The 21,409-nt window shown below is 30.7% G+C and overlaps 2 protein-coding genes across 12 annotated transcripts in view; one reads left to right on the forward strand and one right to left on the reverse strand.

Annotated features, from left to right (window-relative positions):
• Positions 1 to 18,227, forward strand: part of LOC118185908 (uncharacterized) — a 180,055-nt gene extending 161,828 nt beyond the window's left edge. For 7 of the 8 annotated variants that reach the window (XM_085819615.1, XM_085819611.1, XM_085819613.1 and 4 more), the window contains 8 exons: positions 257 to 448; positions 2,075 to 2,485; positions 4,259 to 4,469; positions 5,871 to 6,102; positions 8,479 to 8,587; positions 8,671 to 8,785; positions 11,723 to 11,820; positions 15,748 to 18,227. In XM_085819615.1, coding sequence (XP_085675741.1) covers positions 257 to 448; positions 2,075 to 2,485; positions 4,259 to 4,469; positions 5,871 to 6,102; positions 8,479 to 8,587; positions 8,671 to 8,785; positions 11,723 to 11,820; positions 15,748 to 15,822 — 1,443 coding nt within the window. In that variant the 3' untranslated portion in view covers positions 15,823 to 18,227. The remainder of the gene's footprint in view (positions 1 to 256; positions 449 to 2,074; positions 2,486 to 4,258; positions 4,470 to 5,870; positions 6,103 to 8,478; positions 8,588 to 8,670; positions 8,786 to 11,722; positions 11,821 to 15,747) is intronic. The other variant, XM_085819614.1, reaches the window with a different exon arrangement.
• LOC118185909 (3'(2'),5'-bisphosphate nucleotidase 1) overlaps positions 11,940 to 21,409 on the reverse strand; it is a 47,953-nt gene continuing 38,483 nt past the window's right edge. For 3 of the 4 annotated variants that reach the window (XM_035355872.2, XM_035355871.2, XM_085819617.1), the window contains one exon: positions 17,784 to 21,217. In XM_035355872.2, coding sequence (XP_035211763.1) covers positions 20,995 to 21,217 — 223 coding nt within the window. In that variant the 3' untranslated portion in view covers positions 17,784 to 20,994. Of the gene's footprint in view, positions 12,213 to 17,783; positions 21,218 to 21,409 lie in introns of those variants that run through there. The other variant, XM_035355873.2, reaches the window with a different exon arrangement.

Here is a 21,409-nt window from a genome sequence, read left to right on the forward strand (position 1 = left end):
TGCCTATTATTCAGAATATGGTATGCGTTACGTGCAGATGAACAATTTAAAAATAAAACTCTTTTATTATTTTTTTACAGCAAGGATTTTTTAAGAAATTGAAATTAATACCTGCAATTTGAGTTTCTTTATACTGTAGAATGTTTTTTTAATAGAAAGTTTTACTGAAAACTTGAAAAAACAAAATTGAGAATTAAAAAAAATATTTTGTTATAATTAGAAATAATCTAATCTATCCTTTCCTTTCAAATTTCAGATCAGAAAAACCATGAAGACAAGATTATACCTGCAACAAGCGCAGAAGCGAGCATTAGAGCAGAAACAGCAATTGGCCTTGCAGACTCAGCAACCTCTTGATGTAATAAATTCTCCAGCCACTGCAGCGTCTTTTCCTGAAAATATGAATGACCTGTTAAATAATACAGTTGCTCCAAATGTTACATTATTGGTATGTTCTGTTGCTTTAATTTACCAATATCCACATGTCTTGAGCTGGGTTTGCTTGGATTACAGATTTTTGCAGATAGTAATATCTTGTCTTTCTGAACTTTGTAATGTGAATATTTGTAAATTACTTAATTATAATTTAAATATGAAATTCTTCTATTTCATAATCATTTTATATGCAAAGAAAATGTCAGCACATGTAGGATAATTTTGCATTTGGCACCTACAATGTAGGATAAACAATAGGAGTTCTGTCAGGGAAGTAAAAAAAAAAAATTCTTTTCTAGAAAAATGCTAAAATTAATTTGTTTATCCATGAATGAAATTATTTAAAATTTTGTTTACATAGTAAACAGGAGAGGATTAGCATTATATTAATACAGTTATCAAAAACCCTGGATGTACGTACAGTTTTTCTTAATTTTTCATACCTATGCTTATTTGCCATATGTTTTTTACAGTAGTGTATGTAATGGATTGAATACCCTACTAAGTAGTTAATAAAACTTGCTATTATAAGAAAAATTATTTCTTTAGAACCTTGTTACAAAGTTTTCCTTTTTAACACAAAATCTGTTCAAATGCTATACTTAAAAACTTGTGTTTATTGGTCACTGGTGTAAACAAGTTTGTGTAATGTACAAAATGTAAACCAAGCAGCTGTGAGGTGTATTTAATTCATGTTGGTATTTTATGTTTAGTATGGAACTCCGCCTTTGTAAAGCTGAATAAAGAAAGCTGTGATGTGTATTTAATTCATGTTGGTATTTTATGTTTAGTATGGAACTCAGCCTTTGTAAAGCTGAATAAACAAACTTTTTATACATGTTAGCCACATAAATTCAAAATTAATTTTAAAAGGCACTAGAATATATACCTAAAATTTATGATATATCTAAAATTTTATTGAATGTTCTCCGAGAAAGATTCTTTCCTTGAGAGAAATAACTATCATATGCTGTGCTCTGATTTAATTAAACGAGCAGGCATTTTGATTTTTTATCGGAATATCAATAGATTTAGTTTCTGCTTCATCCGTTAAATTAAATTTAGAAAATAAAAGAAAATACACAACTTCCTTCTCAGATTAGTTTTAAATTAAGGGATTTAAAAGAGTAATCAGATTATGCTATCTCGTAAACTTTTTAAATACATAGAGGCATGCTTTATAAGTTACATATTTCACCTGCATTATATATCTTCTTGTTCATAATTGTTTACCATTTTATGGATGGTAGTTAACAGATGTGTTGATATAATATATAATGTATCCAGTTAAAAGCATATACAAATATTTGTATCATTGTTGTAATTAAGGAGAAATATTTCCAGTGCCTCGTATTACATTACAATCTTGTAAAGTATTTGTATGCCCTCTATCAATTTTTAATAATGTTTTTAAAGCAAAATTTCAATATTCTCCTATGTATGTTTCATCACACAGACAAGAAATTATATAAATTCACTGGTAATTGTAATCTGATAGAGAAACTATTAAGTAGGTATCTGCTGGAAGTGAGAATAACTTGAAAAATCTTTATATTGAAATTATATGCTGATTTTTTATGTGCAAAAATTTAATATTGTTTTCTCCTATTATTTTAATTATTTTTTTCCACATCTCTAGCGTTCTTCTGGCATTCCAGAAGTTCCTGGTTCAGCACGTTTCAATCTTACATTATCAAATCCACTTCCTAGTCCTACCAACCAGACTTCTCCCACCCCAGCACAGTTGTCTCCTGGACAAAGGTATAATCCACGCTCTCCATTTTCACCACTCTCGCAACAGCCTTTTCCCAGCCAAACTCCTCCACCTGCCTCTTATCAAACTGCTCAAGTTTCTCCTCATCCACCGCCTTCGTATCCTCAGGGAGGACCTAGTCATTCTCCTTCACCTATTCCCCCTTCTGGATCACCTCATGTGGTGGTGTCACCTCAGCCTAGTGCTGGATCACCTCAGTGGAGCCAGCGCATAACTACAAGCCCAATACAGAATCTTCAGTTACAGAATCCAATGCTTAATGCACAGCTATCACAAGTAGGTGTCTCAGCTTAGTTTTGTTGTAATGTAAAATCTAAAAGTTAAATAATATTCGTTTAATCTTCACTAACCATCTGAAAAATTTGACCATTTTGTATAAAAGCATGATATTTATTTCTACTCTAGAATGTCTTCCCCCCCATTGTTTTACCATGTGGTCATTCCTGAACAAAATTAAATTATAGAAATCAGACTAATAGATAATGTGTAATTTTTATGCAATATACAATGGGACCTGGGATCATAAACAGCTTTATTGATAAACAAGTTATCTGAACAAAAAATGCATCAAATGATGAATTGTATGTTTAAATGTTTGGGTATGAACACCAAAATCAGCAAGTTATAGTATTCAAAACTGTTTTGAGGTACCTGTACTATAGGTATAGAATTCAGGGACTTCCTGAAATATTTTGATATTTTCCCTTGCCAAAGCCTAGCAAGTGGTTTACGGAATCATGAATTCGGCTTTGGGGGAAATTATGGCCAGCTTTTGTCGCAGACTGAGTTTATGAGTGCATTGATATTTAGGTTGTTTTCTGCTATCTACGATGTTATATTTCTAGGCTTTCACTTTGGAATAAACAATATACAAGTGAGTAGTTATTAAAGCACTTTCTGCCTGGGAAAGTTTGCAAAATGGGACAAGATGCTTTCACTTAACTGTATCGCTCTGATAAAGCATTAGCAAGCTATAGCATATGGATTTTCATTGAGAATGCTGTATCTCACTACAGAAGAATTTTAAAAGGTAGACAACAACAAATTACATGTGACTTTTTAATAAAAGAGGCCTATTGAGTCTTAAGCAAAGTGTAACTAAAGGACAAAGATCAAAGAAAAGATGAAAAATGATACCTCTGGAAGAAAGGTACTTGATGTTTTTATGGAAAGATCCTCTTCCTCTCTCGTTACACTCATATCATACATACTGCAACCTTCGTGCAAGTGTAGTAGAATTAACTTTTCTTTGTTTTATCTATTTAATAATTGTGTTTATCTTTTTTCATTTCTTACCTTATATTTGATGATATACTTTATTCTTTATGAATGAGTAAGTAATTTTGTGGTCTGAGAATGAAGTAATCCATCATGTTACATTAATTCCTATGGAATAGGAGAGCTAGGTGCAAATTTCATGAAAGAGCATTAATTAAATTATCTTTTATTTGAGTAGTCTTTTTATTTTATGAGTAAAAGATACCTTAATGAGTTCCCAAAGTTCCAAATATAGTAGCTGATTTGTATCACATCACAACATGACATTCACATTCATTCCTACAAATAAGTGGGGAGAATGAATGTCCAGTCTATGAATTTTCAATTAGCTTTCCTATATTTGCAGTTGCTTAAGGGATGAATTTTCAGCTGTCGAAAATGTACACCTGTGTGTTAGTTACCATGAGTATAATTATTATTGATCCTGATACAGTGTATGATGTGCAGAATGACAAAATAAACATCAAGCGTGACACTCGCTGGTTCCCACCATTTAGATGCCTGCTTGATGGTGGTGATTTTTTGGAAAGGTGCAGATGTTTTTGCCAGTTTCGTATCTCCTCTGTAATGTGGAATTAATCCATTGAAATTTAGTTCGTATTTTCATATTTGTCCTTTTCTTCTTCTTATTATTCAAGATTTAATGTAATAGTCAATCTTTTCATTAAGCTTCATATCTCTTAAGGTAATTACTTGTCAGTATTTATGTTTGATGCTAAATGATGCTGGATTAACAAAAGGTACCAAATAAAATTATGTGTATTATTTCAGCAGGCGTCTCTTGGATCTACTCAAGTTCGATTGACATCTCAACAGAGGCAGCAGCTGGTTATGCGGTCTATGTCCAGCCCTGCTCCGAATCAGAGTACAAGAACTACTGCATTCTCATCGCAGTCAGATGTTAACTATACGCCTCTTTCACCTGTTATGCTTCTTCAGACTCAAGCTTCACAACAACAGCAACAACAAAGGGTTCAGAGAGGTTAGTCTTTTCCTCCTCATTTTTTTTAAGATGTCCATTACTCATTATTTATACACCTATATATGCATACCACAAATTTTCTGACTTTATTATGTTCTAAGTTGCGAAAGAGATATGCAGGTTCTTACACTTACTGAAGTAGAGTTTAATTTGGTTTATATTTGCCATTAGGTATAAAGATGCACGCTTATTTATTTATACTGCAGTTGCTAGCAGAGAGTTCTGTGAAAGATATCATAGGATACGCATAGTATTGGGTGAAAGATGAATCATAGAACATGCTTGAACATAGCTAAATCATACATGCTGAATGTGATATAGGAATAGGCATTATGGATTTCTGTTGGTAACACTTAAGCATGCAAAGGTATAACAGTAGCCATAAAAAAGTAGCTTCAGATGGATTTAAGGTTCTGTTTCAGGCTTGGTAAATCCGTAAAAGAAATGATGAAATAAGTTTACAGAAATGAAGCTGTATTTTTAAAATGTATTTATGAATGATTTAACCTTTTCACATGGCTTTAAAAATATCTATATTTCTCCATTATGGATGGTCTTTGCGCAGAGATTAAGGATAAAGGGAAAGAAATAGTCGCATCAAGTCTTTAATATGGGGTGATTAGTGCCCTTTTGTGGACAGGAAGGGGAGTGGTCAGTCTCATCTTCTAATCTAGTTCAGAGCTCCAGGCATTAGATTGGAAGAAGTATTTTAATTGCTTTCACCTTGCAGAACTTACTTGGGATACAAATGAAAGTGCCACTCCTCCTTAAATTATCATAACTCGGCAGCACCATGTAAGCTGAAATATATCTCAGCTCATCATCACATCAAATATTTTTAATGCAGTGGGTGTTTTGTAGCTTTTAATATATAAGTGTTTTAATCGTTTTTAAAATTAACGTAATAAATGTGTAATTTTCCATTATTTAAAACACCAAAATTTCATTAGATCATGATTTTTGCTTTTATAATGAATATCTTTTTAATACTGACCATGCAAATTGTGTTTAAATTATGTGTGACTACTACAAGTATAAAATATTAGTGTTTCAAGAAATTTCTTGAAAACTTTTAGGAATTGGTTTTATTCTCAAATGTGTTTTAAGAGTTTCATTAAATATTATTTTGTTTTATATTAATGAATCCTATATATTTTTCTACTTCATTTTTAGAATGATATTATAAGAGTGAAATATTTTGCAGGGTTAGTTTAATTTATTCAGTTCTGATTTGATAAGCCTGTAAATTTATTATTTATTTACTGGCAAGCTAAAAATTTATAAACCCCGTACTTACAGCAATATGATCTAAAACGGCATACATTTACATTATTTTTATGAATATCTATAATTATTTGCATAGTTTTATGCACATAACTGAAATAATCCATACTTTAACAGCTCGTATTGCATCTGGTTCCCAAAGCCAGTCAAATTTTGCCAGTAGTGAGCCTGTGTTATCTCCACGGCCATTGTCATCTCCAAGTTTTTCTCAACCTGGAGTTACAACTGCAACTTTTGTGTCAATATCCTCTCCTGGGGGTCCTCTTACTTACAGTGTTGCTCAAGGTGGCCAACAGTTTACGTTTGAGAGGCAAAATGCTCAAGTGTTTACAAGTAGTCCCGGTGATAGGTATATTTTGGAAATTTTTCCTACTAATAATGGTATTCATGATAAGCATTTGCTGGTTAATTTTTAATTAGTGCTTTTTAAAGAACAGTAAGTAGAACTTTGATTATTTGAGCTAATGTGGACTGGGGCCAACTCTGTTAACCAAAAATTCGGGTAACATGGATTGATACGAAGAAAATTTTAATACTATAGCAGAGTTCACAATTTCCATACTCCTACCAACCTGATTTACAACATTTTTCTTCTTTCTCTTATTCTTAAAATTTCTCATGAGTTTTATGTAGCTTGTCTAAATACTTCATTATGTGCTCCCAAAAAAGTGATTTTTGTCATCTGTTTTGTTTTTCCCTAGATTGCATATAAAAGAAATAGTCGTTTCATCAATGAGATATTGTGTGTTTCTGCTTTGTGCGTGATAGTCAAAAGTACATGTTTCAGTTTTCCATTAAACAATTAAGTGCTGCTGTAGATCATCCAGCATATATTAGCCAATGAGCACAAAGCAAGATTGAGGTTGTTATTTATTTCATTCATTTCACCAGTGAGTGCTGTGAGTTTCACAGGCAGTTTTAGAAATTTCCATCTTTTGTCTTAGTTATGTCTGTGTTACTCCTTTACTTTTCAAAAGCCATACACAGATTCCTTCTATTACTTCATCAAGGAAATGTAATGCATTTGTAGTTTGTACAATTTGTCATTGCGATTTTTTGATTTCAAATGGAAGGGCTGCCGTTTTAAACATGGGTGTACACAAGGACATTGTAAGTTATATTGGGGAAAAAAATCACATTTTTCTGTGGAAACAAAAGACCCAAATGTTATTAATACAGAATACCTGTTCTTAGTCTTTTTACTGGAGCAAAACCTGCCACCAAATGTTGCATTTAAAAATGATTCCTGATAGTGAAATCAGCAAAAATACTGAAGTGCAAAGACAAAAGTGGTGGCAGTTGTAGAAGTGGGTAGAAAAAATAAATCATTTATTGATTGCATTAAACAGTTCTCTGCCTTTGTACAAGCAATAATATTGATGCAAAATTGTGTCCAATTTATGTCTTTTTTTAAAAAAATCAAGTCTTCAGAAATTTAATGTAGTTTACTCTCTGTCCCCACTTTAGAAAGAGATTCGGCAGGTTTTAATATAGCACAGCAAATTATTAAAACTCTAATAGAAAATGTAATTGTTCCAGATAATCTCCTAGCTTTTAGTGGTGATAATGCACCTAGAATGGTAGACTTAAAGATTAAAGTTGCAGTCATCTTTAAATTTGCAAAATTATTATTATTATGATTACTATTACTTTAAATCTGTCACCTTTTAAATGTGGCAGTTGAAAAGGGGGCAGCATCTTTACCAGTAAGTGTGGATGAATACATTGTTGACATTTATTATTACCTTGAAAAGAGTTCTGAAGGGAAGGAAAAATAGGGAGATTGTGTAGGCATTGCAATATCTTTAGGTCAGCTAGTGACATGTCTTGATGTTCAGCATACAGCAGTGCCTTTCCAATCCATTGAAGCCATCTGTGTGATTGATCTTGGTTTGAACAATCCCCAAGTCTTCATCATCCTTTCCATTGTGCATAACTAAATTTACTATGGTCTCATCAGACAGTTCAAATTGTTCATCATCTTGCATCCAATCATTAATATGTTCATTCGTTATTGTATCTATAGCTTGTGGCTGATTTAAGATAGCCACTTCATCATCTGCTTCTTGAGTTTGTGGCATTCTTCTGTCATTGTCATTCGGCGAAATATTTTGCAGTTTTTCAGAATGGTAGATTGTTTCGCATTGTTCCATGATTCCTCCAGCCAATAAATGACATCTTTCAGATTAACCTGTTTTGTTAACTACCTGTTAGCAGTTGTTTTGTAATTTTCTAGATCTTCTAATAAATATTTCAAGAGCCTATGTCGGTAGTTCCATTTAAAGTTTTTTAAAATGGTTCAGTGGCTAAATCAAGGGCCTAACATTAAAGGGTTTGAGGAAAAACACACACACATCTCTTCACTAACCAGCTGACGTTCATCAGGATGATTGGTCGAAAAATCTCCAAAATTGCACGCTATTGCAAAAACTAGAAGCCAACTAATTTTTCACTCAAAGCTTAAATGTTGTAACGATGGCGTTCTGATCTTTATGCTTTGAATTATTGCTAACCCCCCCCCCAGGTCTGCAGATTGTTTACCTTTTCATTTAGGCTATTTTAATGGCTCTTTTTTTATTTATGTATTGCATTGAACTCAGATAAAACAGAACCTCAGTTAGTCAAAACTCAGGTAATCAGAGTTCTACTATACTAGTTAACATTTTTTTTATTATAGCAATGTTTAGCATCTTTTTCATATATAATATTTTAATTCATTTTTCAGTATTAGATCATCAGCAACTGTTCAAAATGCATCAGAGTTATTGAGACAGGAGTTGCGGTCTTCCCTCGCTCCTCGAAATCAGCAGGTCTTGCTGTCTTCATCAAGCTCCGTATGTATAATTATTAAATTAAAACTATGTAACATTTAAAAAAATTTTCAAGTATTCCTAGTAATTTTTCTCCCCTTACCCAGAATCAACAGGTGCTTCAATCACTCTCTTCTGGGTCTGTTACACGAGTGCTCAATGTTCAGTCTCTTAGTAGAGAAACTCTTGAAGAATTGGGGTTATCTATTGATTTGTTGTCAGGTATGTATAATAGCTCTTTGTGAGGCCAGTCTAAAATAGTTGATTTTAATGCAACCAGCTAGTGTTATTTCAGTGGGTCCAGTTAGTGTAAAGTATTGCCTTTTTATTACATTAATTCAATTAATCATTCTAGTTCAATAATTCAGGACTTAAGATGCAAGAAAAATTAAACAATTAGCTGTAGTTTGTCTCATTATGTAATTTCTTTAATATAACTGATTTTAATTATGCACTGAAAGGCCTGTAATAGAAAAAAATATTTAAAAGCATTTTATTTTTGAGTGCATAAAGGTATGTTATTGTTTAACAGTTTAAAAAATGGAGAATGAAAAAAAGGTCAACATCTTTCCTTCCTTGTCGGTTAAATTTATTTTTTGTGTGTTGTTCTATTTTTAGGTGTCTATTGGTAGTAATGATAGCTGAAATATCAGTTGTTTCATTTTTATTTTTTGGTAAATATTATCAAAGAATTTGATGACAAGGGTCACAGTAGTTATTCTATAAACATTTAATAAATACGTTTATTATTTCTGTAGTAAAATTTCTTCTGCTATGCAATGAAACATGGTGAAGGAATGTTATAAAAGATCAAGGAAAAAAAGTTTAACAATAATCATAAAATATAGGATAGGGTGGATGGAATTCACATAAAGAATACTGAAGAATTTAGTTATATATTAGCATATATAGCATGTGTGTGTATTTATATGAATATGATAAACACATAAATCAACTTTGTAATTTAACTATTAATAGCTTCTTAATTCCTTATTTTTAATTTCAGTATTTTCTCTTTGTATTCTAAAAATTGCAATAACTTTCTTTTACTGCATCATTTCTATATCAATCTATGATAAATGGCTTGCATTACGCTGAGAATGTAGCTACTTGGGAAGTTGAACTCTAAACCTGTCTCTTAACAAACTGTCATATTTGATAAATGCGCACTTTGTATCAACACCTGTTGCTGCTTGGACACAATTTTGTCGTGCTCTTCCTGTCGCAATAGTATTCAAAAACGTAAATGCTCTGGAAATAGGCACAATTAGAGTGTCAAGTGAATTGTGGCCACAAATGTCAATTTAAATAAAAGTGGAATTTAATCTACCTCTTCAATATACCATCTACGTGCCGCACACTCAGTATTTCTACGTTTCTGCATCAGTACTTCTAAAAATTTGTTTTCATTACATATATCACACATATACAGATAAGAATGTTGAATATTTGTATATATATAGAGAGAGAACATGGGTCCTGCTATGCATGACATTTGCATCTAAAGTCTGTTAGAATATAACACCTCAAAGAAGGAGTATGCCTTTAAAAAAAAGCTGAAGTCCATAAAATTGTAAGGGGGGGTTGTAATTGTTACATACCACCATAAATTTCTTTTATAAATTTTACAAAAAGCTGAATGTTCATAAAAATAATTACATGTGTCATTAATTAAATCTATTTGTATTTATTTCAGTCAAATGTACTGACGGTGTTCACACATTTTTGTAACGAATTTTGCAAAGATTTATATATATAAACAAACTTTAGAATTTTATTTTCTAATATATTCAATTTGATAGCCCTTTTGTTGAGCTATCATATTACAGCTTGATTCCCAAGATAAAGTCCTCCTTAGATTGATTTTATACCACTCCTCCTTTACAATCTTCCAAAGTCAATCCAATGTTTTGGGATGCCACTTGTAAAAGAGCTTGTTTTAAAAGTCCAAATGCATGGTAATCCATTGGAGACGTAGCAGGAGACTCGCGTGAGATGCATTTAAAGGGAATTCGGTCAATACCGGTTTCATTTCTCATTTTGCAAAAAAATAATAATAATACAGTAGATTTAGAGGTATGGCTTCAAGCCTCATCCTGATGGAACTTAACACAGTGAAGATTGTTTGGATATAAAGAGAGAAATTCTTTAAAAAGAGGTGCTAAAACATGTTTCTGATAGTAATCCAAATCAAGTTTGACATTTTTTTCTACTTTCCTCATTTTAAGTTTTCTGTTTTAAGAGAATCCAGTAATAACTATAAAAACCTTTAAAAAAACTTTCCTTGTTTTTTAAAGGTTTTTATATTTTTCTCTGAATCAACATATTAAGTCTTTTTCGGTAGTAAATTATATTAGTCAGTTTAAATTCTTGTTAAAATATATAAAATTTAAGCTTCATTTCTCTATTCCCTCATCTTTTGAAAAAAATTGGGATCTGCCTTGTATGGAACCAGCGTACATTGGAGTATTTTCAAAGTGATAGTATATATGCATTAATAAACATGATACCAAACTTTATCTGACAATGACAGTTATAGCAATGTATTTCCTTCTCAACTTCTCAACTGCTGAAATAACTTGCACAAATTTGAGGTGATATTATTTAATTGCATTTCCATAACTAATTCCATTATTTTATCCATAACTTTGTTTCTGTTAATTGCCTAACTAAACAAAGAGTGAACTGTTCCTCCAAATTTCTGCTGGAATGAGTGGCTCGAGCTTGATAGGAATTTTCTCCAACTTTTCACAGTGAAAAGTATGTAATCTTCCATTCTTTGACTGAGTATGCATTAAAAAAATATATAATAGGTGGAAAGTGTGCTTTATGGAATAAATAAGGCCCTGCTGAACAGCTGATATGATTATCTTTCCATTACATATCAAGTTTTATTTTTTGATTGAATGTATTATGTTAAAGAAGAGCAGTTCGAATACTTCTTTATTATTTCAGACTTATTTCAATGAGTTATTAATCAAAAAATTCGAGAGGACTCAAATGTCATCAAAACTTTTGCAGCATCACAATATAATTAATATTACCTTTAGTATTTATTTTTCAGCTATTATTTTATTTGATGTTTATATTGATTGCTATGGTCTTATCTCTTTTTATGTAAAATTCTGAAATTGAAAATTGTTTTAAATATCTATGCAGATGGGCAATCCACGTCACAGAGTTTGTATTCTCATACATTGCTGAATATACCCAACAGCCTTGAATCTTCATCACAGCCTGTTGTCACAAGTCCAAGGGTAAGTTTTATTTAATTTGCACGTAATTATTTTATCTGCAATGATTTTCTGCTCTATTCATTCATATAATAATAAGGGTGTGGTCCTACTATAAAATACAATAATTAAATACTCTAGTAGACTGTAACATATATACTTTATCAATAATCAAAATTCTCACACGAAAGCTTCTCATAGCTTTCAGGGTACTCAGAAAAAAGCATAACTCATTATGCATCATTACAATATGCAGTATATCTTGACTCATCACATACTCTATATACATTGACAGAGCAAATATAACAATTATTAATAACAAATCACATGGTTGCTTTTGCTGCATTGCAGTGGCGTTTGGTACCAACATTTAAGACTGAAGGAAGTTTGGATTCAACAATAGTTCACAAACTTGCCTGCATTATAATTAAAAAATAAATCAAGTGCAAATACATTAAAAGTTATTATATATCTACAAAATATAGAAAAATTCCAATACTTACTTTTGTTTCCTTTAAACTTATAAATTGTACATTTTATGTTGTTCAAAACTTTTGAAAAGATGAGTCAGCAACAATAAAATACATGTGTTGGATCATCTGCAGAGCTCTGCATTTTTTTATGATAAATGTAGATGCAGCAATACAAAAATATAATTTCATCGAATTGCATAAAACACCATTTTGTTCTATAACCTTTTTGTTATCATAAAATATAGGGTAAAAGTAACAGAGTTGCTGTAAAAATTTTCTTATTTGGCACACATTACATTATTGATTATCTGTTATGGTGGAAAAATTTTTCCTTCTTTTTTTATTGTTGTCTCAATTTACCTGTAAATCTTCCACAAAAAAGGCCAGTATGTCGTCATCTTAAGTATTTAGGCAGATATGCAAGGAAGCTGTTAAATCATCCTCACTTTTTTGTCCATATCACTTTTCAAATAAAATTATGTTGCTGCCAAATGCTATTGTTATGCATTATTTTTAAATAATATAGCAAATCAGGACAACATCATAGTAACATCCTCTATTTGAAATTCTAAAGATATGCTATTTTTAAATATTTTGTGATTTTGTTGTTGAATTTCATGAGGCATAATTGAGAAGAAAGTTATGTTTAATATATGAAGTTAAGTCATTAAGATTGATTAACAATTGATATGATGAACTGAGAATAGGAGTTAAAAGGACAAAAGTCTCAAAGGGTTCAGATGTTAACGTTTGCCCAAAGGAGTCTTCTGAAGTTAAATATGGTTTATCAATAAAAAAAAAATTCCAAGTTTATGAATAGATATCTCATTTTTAAATTTTGCTGGAATTTTTTTATTTGCTTACAGGTACATTGATCACATCATTGCCATTAATAATTACAATGAAATGATGATTTACATGTGATTTATTCTGAATTGAATATTTAATGAATTTTAAATGTATTTTTTTTTTTTTATTTTATTTGCATTATTACCATCATGTTTTGCTGCTGTCCACATGCATTTGGATTAGATTTTGAACCATTTTTTACTTTGTGTTTATTCATTTATATATATATATATATGGATGTAAAAATATGTTAGATAAAAGTTGTGTAAATAAAATTTTAATTTAAATTAGCAATAGCATCTTGTTCCCATTTAAGAGTACTTTCCCTATCTGTTCTTAAAAAAAAAAGTAATGAGTTTTTCTGGACTGCATCATTTCTACGTAAATCCTATCATATGACTTTTAAATACTGATGATGTAGCTAATTTGGAAACTCAAAATTTTGAGACGAGACTTTCTCTTAATAATAAGCTGTCATATTGGATATTTGCACACTTTGCTTCTTTAGAGGTATAGATATTTTGGATAAAATAGAGTGAAAATAAGTCCTGAAATTAAAACATCTTTGAAATTTTGAATAGCACATTATAAGTTCAGTGTTTTGAAAGTCTTTCATTAAAAACTGTGGCAATCAGCAGGAATCAAATATATTTCAAGTACAATAGTCATGAAATTGTGTTAAAATTAATACACTGCTCAAAACAATTAATTAAAGGATATTGCGTTTTTAGGTGGATATTGTGGCTGGGAAACTTTTTAGCTGATTGATACAGTGTCGACAGATGTAGTAGGTTATATGAGAATAAATGACACGTTTGGCAGAAAAAAAATGCATTTTATTGTGCATATGAGGGGAAAAAAAAAAGAATTAAGAAAAGGTGTTTTCTTCAAAGGAAATCATTTTTCAGTAGAGCATATGGTTTCCACGGACGGCCAGCAACGTTGAACACCTTTGAGGCATGGAGTCAATGAGGCTATTAATCACGAGTTGGGGTTATTCTGTCCCACTCTTCCAGAAGAGCTCTTTCCAGTTCTTGGAGAGTTTGTGGGGGTGGTTGGCGGCCAGCAACTCGTCTTCCTAGAGTATCCCAAACGCGCTGTATTGGATTCATGTCTGGAAAAAACATGCTGGCCATTCCATTTGTACTATTCCTTCCTCGAAAAGGAAATCCTCCACCAGGTTAGCACGATGTGGCCTGTAGTTATCGTCCATTAAAATGAAATCATTTCCGATTGCTGCAGCATAAGGGACTACAATAGGTCTGAGGATCTCATCCCTATATCGGCGACCAGTCAGAGGTCCATCTCGAATGATGTAGAGGTCTGTGCGCCTGTCAATGGAGATGCCACCATACACCAACACTTCCCTAACGCCAAATCTGACATTTTCGTGCACGAATGCAGGATTATTCCTACTACCACGGTCCCTCCAGATGAAAATACACCTATTATGAGGATGAACAGAAAAATGGGACTCGTCAGAAAAAAGAACATTGCTCCATTCATTTGTCCTCCAGTTCACATGCTCTGTTGCCCAGTCCCTGCGGTTGCGACGATGCCTTGATGTTAGTCTAACACATACCATCAGTCGGCGAGCATACAGACCTACACCATGGAGCCGGTTTCGGACAGTCCGAGTTGAAACCGTGGTGCCAGTAGCCGAGCAAAGGTGGTGTTGGAGAAGAGAAGCATTCATATTTTGGCGTCTCTGAGCTGTTAACACTAAATAACGATCTTCATTGGGCGTTGTTGCTAGTCTATGACCTTGTCCTGGTCTTCGGCCTGCACTTCCAGTCCAGTTTCCAAAAAACGGTTCCAGATCGTGGAAATCGCACTTTGTGACACTCCAATGGCTTGCGCTACTTCGGCTTGAGTTTGGCCCCCTTCTAGCCTACCAACAACTCTCCAAGCTACTGGATTGGTTAAATGACTTCGCTCAGACATCGTACTCATCGAAGCAAAGCAGTCACTGAATGCCGATCATCCTTGTCTTCATTGTCTTTTATTCAGTTGAAAGTCAAATTTCATTCGCTGCCGCTGAAGTGACGTTTTTGACGTCGAACTCAAAATTATCATACTCCACAGTTTGAAAATCAGAAAATTTTCATTTGTGATTCTCTTCTTTCATTCTCGACAAAAAAAATTTCGCCTATATCTTTATTTCATATAAAACTTACAATATCTTTTGTTTTGAGCAGTTTATTTATTTACTCTTTATAAAACAAAAGTAGATTTTCTTATTGCTTCTTATTGAGCAACGCAATAATTAATACACAGAAATGAATAAAATACAAAACAGTATAATAATAAACTGTTAAACTCTTTCCCTTCATATAATGGAATTTGCTTTTATATAGAGATAGAATGTTTTAATGGAGTAATAGTTAGTTACCTTATGTAAGGAATTGAGGCCTTTATAAGAAACTACCATAGTACTTAACCACTGATGGATTAGTACATCAGTTTAAGTGGATATGCCCAGTAGATGGATATGTTTGTACTTGGAGAAAGCTGTGGAGACTTCCACTTTTGTGTATAGTAAGAAAAAGGGACTGCAAAGAATTTATTAAAATTGATTTGTATTATAAATTATATATATAAAATAATTATTTTATGATTTTCTGTTAAGGCACAGGTGGAAGAGCCAAAGCCAGCTGATCAGAAGAAAAGCTTACTTCAACAGCTTTTGTCTGAACCTACTTGAAAATCAAACTGTACAATTAAAAATTTTTAAATGTACAAAGAAATTAATGTTACTTTGTGTTTTGTTATTGTTTTAACTGTGTTTTGGTCTGTTGTTAATAATGTGATTAAGAAGTAATATAAAGTTGTTCCAGCAAAGTGTTGAATAAATTAGTAACTCAATAGTGTTGCCAAGAATATGTCAATTTCTTTCATACCTATGTATTGACTATGTTATTACATCTAAAATTTATATTGTGAGGCATTCTAAAATTTTTAAGCTGTAAAAATATGTACATGTTGATTTTTATTTAATTGGATCTCCAAAGTAAGAAAATTTTAATAATCTTTAGGAAAAGATAAAATATAAAATTTTATTTTAAAAAATTTTGTCTGGTATTATGGTTACATAAAAAGACTAGATAGGTTATATGAGATAAAAATTTAATTCTGAAATGTCTAAACATTTAGGTTTTATATATTTTCCAGTGAAAATTGGTTTTAACTTTTGAAAGCAGAATTGTGTGAAACAAAGCAATTGTTTTTGGCAAATGCAAATTGCAGCTGGCAAATTTTAATGGCATTTATAGTGATTATTTAATCATTTATTCTAGGGAAATTATTCTATACAAACATCTGCATTATACCTGTTAAACTTTTGATAATTTAACATAATGGTAAATTATATTTCTTATAGAGAAAATATAAATAAAAAACTAATTGTTTAGAAGTTTGTATAGCATTATTACATTTTAAAAATTATTCAGTGGTTCTTGGATCCATCATCTTTCATAATTTATAAATTGTACTGAATATTAAGCTCATTTTTGCCGTATAAAAAAACCGAATTTCACTGTTTTATACATTTAATCAAAGTACTGCATGCTTGATGTGATATAAAATGTATTTAGTTCCTGTAAATATAATTAGAATTTTTTTTTTTTTTTTTTTTTTTTTTTTTTTTTTTTTTTTTTAATTTCTATTCAGAATTTTTCAGGCTACTTGCACATATATTAAAAGCAGCTGATTCTCAAGTTGGTATTATGCTTATGTGCATAGTGAAATTAAGTCTAAAAATTCATATGATATTAAGTAATTTCAAAGAATATAAACTGTAGTAAATCTAGCTTTTCAGAAGAGATATTTTTATATTTGTAAAGATGTAGCAATAAGTAATTCATAATGTTGGATGTTACAAGTTTTTTTCCAATGTTGGAAGTTGTTAAAAAATGAAATTCTGATTTTTTACATTGAACATGTTTTGTTGGTGTACAAAGAATATCTCAAATATGTTATTTTATATAGTATGGTGAGCTAAAAAAATTCTGTAAATTTTTTATGCTATTTAATGCCCAAAGATAAATTTCATTATTAAGAAATATGAATGGATTAGAATAATTATGGCAAAAGTGAAAAAGGAAGGAAACTTTCTTGAATGAGAGCTTCTTAAGGGAAACTAGCCTAATGGGTGGAAGGCCAATCTTGCAAGTCCATACCACTGCCTAGGATAAATGAAGGATAAACTACTATTATTTCAATTTGTAAAATAATGGAATCAGTCCATACCAAAACTGCTATTGTTTATTTTTGGAGACAAAACATGATAAATATTGCAGAAAAAAAGTTCCAATCACAATTTGCTTTCAAAAGTGAAATGTATAAAATTTATATTTGTATAGGTGAAACTAAATGAGTACAATGTATAGCTGTATTTTTCACTCACTTAAGGCTGCTTAGAGAAAAATGTCTACTTACGCACTCGAATACCTAGGCAATAGCTTGCATAAGTTTCTTGTGATTGTCTAAAACTGATGAACTGACTTGAAATATTGGTGCTGCATTTTGTATTTCCAAATGTATTTAACTTGACCTATGATTTTTAGATAAGTGACTCTTTCCATCCTTTCTATAAGATTATATATGGCCTTATGAAGACACCGTAAATACGTTTGTTAATATAATGAACTGTAATATTTTTGTATCTTTTCCTAAATGGGTACTATTCAATATGCTGTACTAAAGTGTTTGTTTGTATAAAATATTCATTTGTTATGTTTTGCATCTCATGGTTAATAAGTGTAAAATATGGAAGCATGGCCACAGCTGTTAATCATATCTTTGATTTTTGTCATTTATTGTTGCACAATGAATCACATCCACAGAAATTGGCTCTTGGGCTAAGTTATTTGCTGTGGATTATTTGTACAGTGTTATTTTCCTGTAATTTTTGTATTTAACAAAATGACATTTTGATCATAAAATGGAATGTGTTTTACATATTATAACATCATTTTGTTCTGAAATGATGAAATTCACAATATATAACATTTATTGTATTTGTTTTCATGGTAAAACATTTCTTGAGTTCCTGATACTTTCACATTGTAAAGTTTGTTGTAAATCTAAATAAATCTGGGTTTATAAATATTTTGTTTGTTTTGTGTGTGTATATTTTCAAAAGTTATATAGTTATTTCATTAAAAGCTTTGTAAAGAAGTTTCAAAATGTTACATGGATACTTTAATGTTGCCTAATTTAAATAGCTGCAAAAGCTTGCTCTACTATTATGCCATTACTGTACTTTGGATAAAAACTCAAATGTACTAAACAATTTCTAAATTTTCATATTACACCTGTAATGTCAAACACTAAAGGTCAAGATAATCAATCCTCTCTCAAAGTAACTTGTATAGAAAATAGAAAGTTAAAATCAATAAATATATTTACATAGACTCCTCACTATTACAGATTAACACTGTAAAATATAAAGAAATGACAAATTTCTTCATAAAGATGATTAAATGGATACTATAAAAGCCAAATGCTATTTTGTTAGATTTTTAATTGAACACGATCTACCGATTTCAGTTTTGGACCATTCGAAATAACTTTTCAATGCAATGTTTCTGCATTCTGCCTTGGCAAAAAAAATTTTGCTGTTGCCATACCAAAAGCAATTGTGAAAATGCTTGGAGAAAATACCACTGCTGATATTGTAAAATAAGTGCATCTTTTGTTGTACTGATGGAAGTAATGATAACAAATGTAATGACACATTATAGCAAAGAAAAGAGACATAAATATTTCATAGATTGCTATTTTAGAATGCAGGAATAATACTGGAAAGGGTATTTTTAATTGTATAAATGGATACTTTATAAGCAAAGGTATAGAATGGAAAAAAATAATTATCTTCTTCAAACAATGCAAATAATGTGTTGGAGATGTAATAATGTGTAAACATCATTTATCAAATTGCATAATCCAATTAATATTCATTCGAGGTTGTCCATACCACCTCTTGCGAATAGCAGCAAAAGGCTTCTGAAATACTGATGCTCTGAACAATTTTATATAAATATAAAAAAAAAAAATTTAAAAACTATATATAAATAGGCTAATTTTTTTTTTAAACCTGTCCTTGCAGGATTGAAGAATAAACCAAATCATTTAAATTATTTAGTAATTTGGAATCCAAGCAAGGAAATCCCTCTACAATATAATAACTGCAACTGTGTACATAGCATATACTACAACATAATATCAGAAATAATATAATTAAAGAGGGAATTTGTAGTAGAACAATCTAAAAAAATATACAAAATTATACAAATAAAAAATTTATCTCCCTTAAGAATTTTAAAAGTGCTTCGCAAATTCAACAAAAAAATTGCATGTGAGTGAAACAATAAGCATAAACATTACTTTTACAAACAAAATATTGTCTGAAAAAGAGGTGATGCCATCTATTATAAAACTAGGTAACTAACAAAATTCGGTAGATTGTTAGGTGAGGACAATGCCAAATATTGCTATGAGGCTTACCTTACAAGAAAATTATAAACTTTTAAGTTAAAGACAGAATAATGCCATTGTATTTTCCAGTATATTTATGAAAATACAGCTAAGTTGCATAGTTTAAAATCTTGAGGAATGTGTTTGTTATGTATTATTTATTGTTTTTTCCAATTAATTTTTTTCCTCCTGTTATCAGTTTTGAATTATTTTCAAATGTAACTGAAAAGAAATTTAAAGGCTGTTAAATTATGGACAGAAGTAAAAGTTCCAGTAAGTCTTGTTTTCTGCAATAAAATTCATAACATTTTTAACTTTTAAATAAGTTTTATTATTGGTATATATTTATCAAAAAAAGGTTTAGAAAATATTTATATTTTTTAAATAAATTTAACACTACAAACATTTTTAAATGTATAAGCTTAAAATAAGATTGCATTACATAAATAATTTTTTTCTAAAAATATGATTATGTACATGTATATGAATACATAAAGTGTTGTTGAACTGTAACAAGCAGTGAAAGATCAACAAATTTATAACAACTCTGATTTTCTATCTGATAATGTACTAAAATATGCATAAAGTCCCAAGGGTAAAACCTTTATATCCATTGACAGGAAAACTACAATTCCTTATCTAATTAAATCTTCCTTATCTACATCTTTTATCTAAAGAAATGGGTAGGGTATTATGAACAATATATATTATATACAATTTTGTATCATTTTTACTAAGTAGACAAAATAGGAGAGAAACGATTTTTCATTTTTTTAGTTTACTAAAATTCTTTTTTTTTTATCCAGTTTCTTCTGTTCCATTACTGTCAATTGGCTTTTCCTCAAATGAAGTTCTTTTTCCATCATTTTATTTTTTAGATCTTAAATCAGTTTTGCGTTTTCTTATATTTCAGCAAATTTCTCCTTTTATTCTCCAAATTCTCTCCTTTTAATATATCGCAATACAAGTGTCCTTTCCTGTGTAATTAAATCCGATGTTAAATTTAGAATTAAAAATGTCTGAATTTTACATATGACAGTGCATTGTTCGGATTATTTGCTTTATACTAGATTTTGTGATGTTAACTCTTGGCAGGTATATCTTCCGACTCTTTTTAAAGAAATAATGAAACTTTTTCCTTTTTGAAGGAGCTCATAAATTCAATTATTTGAAAAATCGCTTACTCAGGTCTTGCATGTTTTCAGTTAGTATGTCTTCCTCTGCAATCTACAACTGCTATTCTGTCAATGACCAAAAGATTCTCTCTCTCTCTCTCTCTTTTTTTTTTTCCCCCATAATTTTTGTAGTGCCACAAAATGAAGCAAATGCATTTACAGAAACTTGCATATCATTACATTGCCCGTATTGGAAACAACATACTCGGCGAGAACAAGATGCATTATGCAAGTAAAGATCTGACAAAATAATGATTTTGGATATTATAATTCCTTAAGTTTATTAAAAGCTTTGAGAATTTGTTTTTTACTATCACAAATCTAAGAAAGTTATTGAAAAGGCGACATGTGGTTTCTTTAAAAACTTTCATAACCTTTTCTTCCCTGTGGCAGAAAACATCCATGTTTCCGAGCATTACTGATGTGATGATAGATGAAACCAATAAGCTATTAGAAGAAAAGGAACATGAATAAGTCTGATAAAGGAAGTTAAACATAAATGCTTCATCCCTCTTGAAGCATGGACAAAAAATGTTTTTCTACAGTATGGAAAATCTTTCCTCAATTGCAGTTGCAAATATGATTCATAACGTAGAGGATATTCCTATTGCCTGCTAAATGGTGACATTATTACTTCAA

This window comes from Stegodyphus dumicola, chromosome 6 (genome assembly GCF_044657685.1).
Source record: "Stegodyphus dumicola isolate Sdum_Otavi_A_Nest chromosome 6, ASM4465768v1".
Taxonomy (NCBI): Eukaryota; Metazoa; Arthropoda; class Arachnida; order Araneae; family Eresidae; genus Stegodyphus; species Stegodyphus dumicola.